General features: G+C 39.6%; 1 protein-coding gene across 1 annotated transcript; it reads left to right on the forward strand.

The window, feature by feature from the left end:
- The first annotated feature begins 261 nt into the window (after positions 1-261).
- Positions 262-3,063, forward strand: LOC146005512 (uncharacterized). Its single transcript, XM_083144756.1, has one exon. It carries the CDS (start codon positions 262-264, stop codon positions 3,061-3,063), a length of 2,802 nt encoding a protein of 933 aa, XP_083000882.1.
- Positions 3,064-9,842: the final 6,779 nt, after the last annotated feature.

The following is a 9,842-nucleotide window of genomic DNA, read 5'->3' on the forward strand; positions in this document are numbered from 1 at the left end:
AAACTCCCATGGCCAGGCGGGGATTCGAGTCCAATCAGGCAACCCTAGCGTCGTAGGCGCGCTGTGCTAAAAGGCGACAACTTTACCATTGTGTTAATAATCATAATGCAATGATACCATGAAAAAATTGTTATATACCATTAAGATTAATATTTACCAAAAGTGATTAAATCGCAATTTCAGATTTTATGTAATATGGGTTTTTCCATAGTCTTAAGATTTAGAACACACCCAATCGCTTTCACGGCAGACATCGAAAAAATGTATAGAATGATACAAGTACATCAAGATGATACTCCGTTGCAGAGAATCCTATGGAGAGACACGCCAAACGAAGAGATCAAAATATATGAATTACAGACTCTCACGTATGGGACAGCGCCAGCATCATTTTTAGCAACACGCTGTATGCAGCAGCTAGCACAAGAAGAAAGTTGTAATTATCCTCAAGCAACGAACATTTTAACAGAGAGCTTTTATGTTGACAATTTAGCTAGTGGATCTCAAAACGTACAACAAGCGACACAATTGCAAGCCGAACTCATCGAGTTACTAGCTAAAGGAGGCTTTGTATTACGCAAATGGTGTTGTAATAACGCTGAGTTATTAAGATCAATTCCACCAGAATACAGAGAAAATAACTTTCCAGTCCAATTACATTCGCAAAAAGGAGTAAACACACTAGGAATCTCTTGGAATCCTGTAGAAGACAAATTCATCGTTAGCAGTAAATTTACCTCTAGTTCTATAACTGTTAGCATCTCCATTAAGCGTCAAATAACAGGCGTTATTTCATCCATTTTCGATCCATTAGGGCTTGTTAGTCCAATAGTCATCAAATACAAAATGTTTCTTCAACGTCTTTGGCAGAAAGAAGTTGATTGGGATCAACAGCTGTCACCAGAATTAATTACTGAATGGCAGAAACTACAAGTGCAACTTCCACTCATCAATGAAATAAACGTCGAAAGATTTGTACTACAAGAAGGTAACGTGACACAAATACAATTGCATGGCTTTTCAGATGCAAGTGAAAAGGCATATGGTGCATGCTTATATATTCGTTCCAGCAATCAGCAAGGTCAAGTTTCAGTAAAACTTCTTTGTTCAAAGTCACGCGTAGCTCCAATTAAGAAAGTAACATTACCAAGACTAGAACTTTGTGCAGCAGTACTTTTAGCAGAACTCATGCATAAGGCAATGCCAGCATTGCATTTGCAAATTGAAAGCATACATTTATGGACAGATTCTCAAATTGTTCTGTCCTGGATATCAGCCTCGCCTGCAAAATGGAAAACATTCGTAGGAAACAGAGTTTCTAGAATTCAGGATTTAACAGAAATCAGTAATTGGAGACATGTACCTTCAAACGATAATCCAGCTGATTTAATATCAAGAGGTATTGATGCAAGCATTATGAAACAGTGTCCATTATGGTGGCAAGGACCCGAATGGTTGAAAGAGAATTCAACTTTGTGGCCTCATTCATCAATAAAACTCGAAACTGAAGCACCAGAAATGAGACGAATATCAACATTGTCATTGTTCATACAGAGCAAAGAGACTCACATCATTGACAAATTTTCAAAATTGTCTAAATTAATAAGAGTCGTGGCATATTGTCAACGGTTTATTTACAATCTCAAGAACTCTCATGAGAGACTGATTGGCCATCTCAAACACAATGAAGTGCAACGTGCATTACACACATGTATAAAAATTGCACAACAAGCGTTCTATTCAAAGGAAATCGAAGAACTTAACTCGAACCACGAACTTTCAAATAAAAGTTCTTTGAAAACATTGTATCCATTCTTAAACAAAGATCAGATGCTAAGAGTTGGAGGACGTCTGAATAACAGTCAATTATCATCATTTGACAGCAAGCATCAGATGATATTACCACCAAAAAGTAATCTTACAAAATTGATTGTCGAAGCAGAGCACAAAAGACTTCTACATGCAGGACCACAGCTATTATTAAGCTCTTTAAGAGACAAATATTGGATTCCACGTGGCAAACAGGTAGTTAAGAAAATACTACATAAATGCATAATCTGTTTTAAGCTAAAAAGCACAACTTCGTCGCAATTGATGGGACAATTACCTGCAGCTCGCGTTCAACCATCAAGACCATTTACCAATGTGGCTGTAGATTACGCTGGTCCAATACATGTCAAAACAGGAACCGTAAGAAGCAAAACAGTTACCAAATGCTACGTCGCCGTATTCATTTGTTTATCAACAAGAGCGATACATTTAGAAGCAGTCAGCAATCTCACCTCTGAGGCTTTTATTGCTACGCTTAGACGTTTCACATCACGAAGAGGAAAGAGTAGTAATATATACAGTGACAATGGAACCAACTTTGTTGGCGCGAACAAAGAGTTGCAAGAACTTTTACGACTATTTCAATCAGAAGCATTTAATAAGAAATTACAAGACTACTTATCAGTAGAAGGTCTACAATGGCACTTTATGCTACCTGGATCACCACATTTTTCAGGACTCGCTGAGGCAGCAGTTAAATCGATGAAACATCATTTGATAAGAATAGTAGGCAAGTCATCGATAACATTTGAAGAATTGACAACATTACTGTGCCAGATAGAAGCGTGTTTAAATTCAAGACCCATTTCTGTAATCTCACAAGATCCAACAGATCCAACCCCACTTACACCTGGTCACTTCCTCATAGGTCATCCTTTATCCTCGTTACCCGAGTCAGACATATCCGAATTACCAGTCAACAGACTGACAAGATGGCAGAGAATTCAGCAGTTTCACCAACAATTGTGGCATCGTTGGTCGACAGAATATTTACATGGACTACAACAGAGATCCAAGTGGACTCGTCAGCAGAAGATTCAAGCAGGTACCATTGTGATACTGAAGGATGAAAGACTTCCTCCCCTCGTTTGGAATCTCGGCATCATTGAAGCAGTATATCCTGGTAAGGATGGACTTGTACGCGTCGTCGACGTCAAGACTAAAGGAGGTGTATACAGAAGACCAGTCGTCAAGATTGTACCACTTCCCATCGAAGATAATTTTGAACAATAGTTTAGTGTTTAGTGCAGTTTAGTGTCAATATAACAATTTGCAGTTATAAGGTGATTAAGTGTAATCACGTCACAGATAAGTACAGTATAATATTATTTTGGTCTATTGTACGACCAAGAGGGGGGAGAATGTATGATAATCATGTGTTATTTTCATTGGAAATGTCACATCAAGAACACAGCGTTTAACGCGCATAGCAACATGCATTTTTTTTCTTTATACGCACGCCAGTAAGAACGTTGCGCCAGTCAGGCGAGAGCGCGCGAACAGTGTGGCTGCTCGGACGTTTTATGCAAAAGCAGCTCCGGTGTGCATTGCGATATATACCATAATATATTTGTTATTTGTAGTACTCGTGGTAGTGAATAAAACATCAAAAACACAAACACACTGATAGAGACTAATTCCATTTTCTTCTAACACATCTGTCGCCATCCTGCCTGTGTTTGTTCAATTCCCCTGTGTCTCCATTGGGGGAGTCGAACCTGCGATCCTTATTTGATCACAAAGCGATAGTGTCGGCCATCTTACTTATCTTGCCTACTCTTTATGCATTAAAGCTAATCGGTACTGGGCCCACACGTCAAAACAACTCAATCTGCTTTCTCTTTATACATTCGTGGTAAAGTCTTTGCATTCTAATCAAAGGGTTCCAGGATCGACATCCGGTGAAACAACAACTCAAACTTTATGCATTACAGTTAATTGGGACTGCCTTAACAACGCCAAAAATAGGCACAGTGGGAATCGAATCCTCTACTCTTTGGTTACAAGACTCCGAAGTCAGCCATTTCTATTTGTGTATCAAGGTTAATCGGGAATAGTAACTCACTTTTTAAACAAATCAATGTTATTCTGCAATTTGCCAGCATTGGGACTCGAACCCGGAACCTCTTGAATACATAACAACAATGTCAGCCATCTTGTTTTGCTTTTTGAATATCTGTTCTTGCATAAATACTAATCGGGATTGATAACACACTTCCTTTTTATTTAAAAACAAAAATCATTTTTAGGCACTTTGACAACATTGGGAATCGAACCCGAGACCTCTTGATCACAGCATTAACGTTTACAATCTATTTCCAATTTAGTTCATTTCCTCTTTGTGTACAAAAGGTAATCGGGAGTTGAATATCCAATTTGGCCAACATTGGGAAACGAACCCGGAACCATTTGATTCAAACATCAGCTTTAACCATTTTATATTTAAACTATTATCTATATCGCGGGGCGAAAAACACCGTCCGCTAAAATCGCTTTTGATAAAGTGTATCACCGGTCCAAATCAACCTCTGTGCGCAAAGAGAGAAATTGTTTTTAAAAGGCACAACATACACAGATAGGCTAATCGGGGCTGGACCTACAGTTTGAAGCAGGGGGTAATCTCGCTATGTATCTAGATAAAATTGGTTTTTATAAAGTGTATCTCCAGTCTCGATCAGCCTCTGTACGCAAAGAGAGTAATTGTTTACATAAACCACAATATACACAGATAGGCTAATCGGGACTGGACCTACAGTTTGAAGCGGAGCCAGTTCCATTATGTATCTATTGAAGTGTGACTCAATTATTGACTAGGGGATCTTAGAGTCACAAGAGTTGTAGCAAATTATCCAATGCGAGAGTTTTCCATTTTGTAAGTTAATTTGCCTATTCTGTCAAGGAGAAGAAAGAAGAGGTATGACAGAGCAAATTTCTCTTCACACCGTGTCGTAGATCCATGTAAGTCCATGGTTCGAGGTGCCAATTTCTGAGGCGTCTCGCGCCTTCAGTTATATGCTTCTAAGATATAACGTTTTATTTGTAAATGGTTTTTCCGATGGTGTAGAGGTATCGTCCACTTTATGCACAGTAAGGCTAATCGGGACTGGGCTTACAGTTTAAAGTGGGATCCTAACAACTATATGCCTGCATTGGGTCTCGAACCCGGGACCCAATGATTTCAAGGCTCTACCGCTACGCCATCGAGGAGGCATTCACACAGTGGTTCGGATCTCACTATAAACTGCCAACCCCCGTGGCGGAGTGGTTAGCGCATCGCCCTGCGACGCAAGGGGTCCCGTTTTAAATTCCCAGCCTGGGCGTGGATCTTTCTGATTGTTCATTCATCAATTTCATCATATCATCCCTCATATCCATCTTCGTAAATTAACCAAAAGTGACACAAAAAGAGAAGTAAAATAAAGCAAATCAATCAATGAATCAAGAACCACTTTAAACTGTAGGTCCAGTCCCGATTACCCTATCTACGCACAAAGTAGACTCAAATAAACAATTCAAGGAGATTATTTGGAAGTTTCTGACTTATTTCATATTTACCCATGTGAGGCTTATTACAATTTAATTGAAATTTATTTTAATTTTTGATTTTAAATACACTAAAGAAAAGATCATTCTAATTGCAATTCATGCATGTTATCTATAATTTATTAGACAAGTTGAGTAACATGTGCCTACAAATAATTAATTAAACGAATAGCCCAGCCAGTATGATGACAGCAAATATCAAATTACTCAACTTTATGTCGCATTTCTTGACTCAGCTTTGTTATAGACTTGCACCAGAAATTTCGTATTTATTTTAAACAATGTTGATAATAACTTAGGTCTTCTTCTCTTTGCATAATTAAGTTGTATATTCATAGCATTTCTCTGTACACACAATGCATCTTTCTACCCGCAGAGAGATCAATAACCCCTTTGATATGGTTGCATGTGGCTGATTATTCCATCTGTTTGATGTTCTGCTGTTTACCGTGGTAACGGAGTTGAACTGAGTCCTAGCTTCAAAGAAAATCCTACGTCTTATTATTTTTAACTTCTGGATGGTCGAGAAATTGACTAGAGAAAAGTGGCGTCTTTGTTTCATCTCTCCGAGACACCGTAGTCATCACCATTAACTAAAATTACAGCACATGTCCTAAAGGAATAAGATTACCAGGTATGAGGGACTAATTCTTATATGGTAAGAGGATTGGCATCCCCAAAGGGTATTCTAGGGAGGGTAACTCGGACACTCGTCCGAGGGCCCGCGTTTCAGGGAGGTTTATTACGATTATAGATAGACGTGGAACTTCGAATTAAGCAACTAATATGATTTTTCACAATTCATGGAATGGTTATATTAAAAATTGATAGGTAAGTGTTGTTTGATATTGATCCAGTTTTGTAATTAAATACAGGGTGATAATAAAGTCACTATACATTTCTGTATGAACAGGGTTTATTGCACAAAATACAAAGTGTACTGAAACATGAATCACAGTAGGACACAAAATTTGTACAACTCAAGGTGACCACCCCACAGATGCCAGCGATCCACCCATCACAGCCCGAAACACCTCCAACATATCTGGTGTAATCTCAGCAACTGCGACCGTAATGCGTTGCTTCAACTGGGTTATGCTGTGGATCTATACCACGTACACCTTAGACTTGATAAACCCCAGATGAAAAAGTCTAAAGGGGTTAGGTCGAGGGGGAGAGGGTAACTCCCCTTTGCGAGGCAAGACCAATCCATCTACCGGGGAAAACTTCGTTTAAGTGATCCCGAACGATGATGACAAAATGGGGGTGGTCCCCCATCCTGTTGATACACAGTAGGGAGCTTGGTGTTCCCCAACTCACCTTGCTATGAGCCACAGTTGGTAGCTGATGGGATTATGGATACTGAATCTCCTGGTCGATGCGGTGGGTCTACGCGTGATCGCATCCTGTACACTTTGCACAATTTGTAGTGTTATGGCTGACCTACCAGGACATTCGTCATACACAGCACTACCCGTCCGATTGAATTTTTTGACCACGTTCTTGATTACCAGCCTGTGGCAGCAGGTTTTCTGAATTTCCGGGTGAAGTCCGTCCGCACCTGTTCACACGTCACTCCACGTCACACAAACAACCAAACAACGGCTGTTCTTTCTTCTACTGTTAGCATTGCTTCACATAACGAGCATTGTCACGATATCAATAAAATGTATAGAGACTTTACAATCACTCTGTACAATGAACGTCATACCAGTGGCGTATCAGAAATGAAAAGAGACAATACTTATTACCGTCCCGTAATTCTCGTTTTTAACCTTCAAGATGTTTTGCTTATATTGTTGCTCTTAAGTAATAACGCGAACATATAAAGGAATTGTTTTTTTTTGTAATAATTTTATATTGTGATTACATAGGACACCCGCACTCGAGACTAAGGATCAAGAATCTATGATTCTTTCAGCCCCTATTTTGGTTATATTCCTCATGCATATTGTATGTTCCAGACCTCACACCCACCTGGGACCGGTCCAGAGATTTGTCCAGAATACAATCTTGAACTGTAAAGACGCAAAAGTCCTGTCCCTAATGGCCTCTCTGAGCGGACATGGAAAATTTTAAGAAAGAAAACGAACTTCTGAAGAGGTAGCAAAATTATCACTGAGATTGCAATACTGTCAGAAGAAATATCTAAAGCCAAAATCTGGATTTGAAGCCGCGCTTTCTCAGTCCTTAGAAACAAAATAAAAAAGGCGTTATGGTGTCTGACTACCATGCGAAAGATCAGGGTTCGATCCCCGACCTGTTCAAGCGGCTCCGGCGCCCACCCAGCGTCGTATATAAAGTGGGTACCTGGAGGAAACTCTTGGGGGTAAAAGCGGCCAGGGGCGTGGTGCTGATCACATTATCCCCACCTTCGGCTGGGCTGTGATCAAGAAAGTGTGGAGCCCTAACTCCACACCACCTATACGCCTTCATAGCGTACTGCAAAGCACAGGGGAGCACTTTGATTTTATAAGTGTTTACATAGGGTACACAAAGGCATTATACATTGAGTCATACGTTTTAGCAAATTGTATATATTTCAGTTGAGGTCAGTCATTTATTTCCCCGTTTAGATGGTGGCATACAACTGTTAAATTGAAGTAACTGTTAACAATGAAATATTCCTTTCCTGCCACATAAAAACGAACTGATTTACGTGTTAAACTAGTATTTGAGGTCCAAAGCGATTTACATTTATGCCACTCATATAAACTGGTCAATAGAGCATTTTATTGCATAATTATGTCCATTTACAGGCACTCTATCAGAATCAATACTGAACAAGGGGAGTCCTTGATATTCCCGCCCAGTCAATCCTACCGTGTCGTCTTATCGGTTCAATCGCCTCGTTTACTGGTTTTCCTGACTAAAATTGAGAAGTTACATCCAATCCAGAATGCCAAACCCGCTGTGCACACGTGTGTTTATGAGGTTGTACCTATTTCTAAGGGATTTGCGCAAGAGATCTTACTTTGGCAAATCAATAGTTCTGAACCTGTAAGACGACAAGAAAGTAGTGTTGACGAGAGACGGTTAGGAATATGTAAATGAAACAACGCATGGGAAGCCGTCCCTTATTTACGAAGGTCAACAGTACGTAGATGGTTAGATAATTTGAGTAAGCAATTTCTTTATGTACGAGGGCTGTTCAATAAAGAATGATTTTCTATTTTACAACATACCTTTATACATGCTCAAAAATTTTGGTGATTCATCTCAAAGTAGTGCCCATTGGATGCGATTCACTTCCTTCAACGTTCTTGCCAGTTTTCAAAGAAACGCTGGTAGCAGTTTTTTGATAGGTCCTTCAGAATCGCCTTCGCAGCCTTCAGTACTTCTTCTGATGATGGAAAATATCTCTCTTTAAATTGGGGAAAATAAAAAAGTCACATGGAGATAGGTCTGGACTATAAGGAGGATGAGGAATACGCTTCACACCGTATCTCGTGAGATATTCAGAAACAATATTTCGAATGTGCAGCCGTGCATTATCGTGGTGCTTCATCCAGCCTGTTGCACCGATATGTGGCCTCTTGCGTTTGATACGGCCTTGCAAAATTTTCAGTACACCTTTAGAGTACTGTCCAGTTACAGTTGTGCGTGAAGGTGCAACATTGTAATAATATCAAAAGTAAGATGAGCGTAAGTTTTTCAACAGACGAAACTACTCAGCGCTCTTGCTGTTTGTCCATAGGATCAAAATGACGTAGCCAAATTTCATCTGCGGTGATTACCTTTGAAGGAAACTACTCGTCTTGCTGTAACATCATTTTGAATTGCAAGCGAAACGTACACGCGAACATCGTGTCGTTCGCGTATGAGCAGTCTTGGAACCCACCCCACAGAAACACGTCTCATGTGTAATTTTTCTGAACTAACGTGTGGATGGCACGCAATGAAATTTTCATTATTTCTGATAGTACTCTTAACGTTATTCAACGATCTTCTCTCACAATGACAGAAGCGGCGCTGATTTTTCCTTCCGTAAAAGCACTGGCCTGAGCTCCACTTCCACCACCATTCGAAATGTATTGTCTCGCCGCTGTAAACATTTCAAATTACCTTCGAAATGTGATATAGGGAAGAACAGACTCTCCATGGGCCTCCTGTATCACTGCATAGGCCTCAGATGATGATTTGTTCAGACGAAAGACACATTAAGCTAACAATATAACAAAGAAATAAGTATTAGATAAATCATGTTAATAATGAAAAATAATGATCATTCTTTATTGAACAGGATACGTGAATCATTTTACCTGTTCGAAAATATGTGCTACATTGCAAATATTGTGTCTACAGGCAGGGACGTCGGAAGCTACCTCTGTTATCCGGAAATCACCTATATACCCTTCATATCGACGTGGGTGGTACGAATACATTAACTAACCTATCGGATTAAAATTTATGTGTACTAGAGTTTGGACTCCAATTAAAAATTTACCTGTAAACCTACATAAAAACGA

This window comes from Lepisma saccharinum, chromosome 23, assembly GCF_977018435.1.
Source record: "Lepisma saccharinum chromosome 23, izLepSacc3.1, whole genome shotgun sequence".
In the NCBI taxonomy this organism is placed as follows: Eukaryota; Metazoa; Arthropoda; class Insecta; order Zygentoma; family Lepismatidae; genus Lepisma; species Lepisma saccharinum.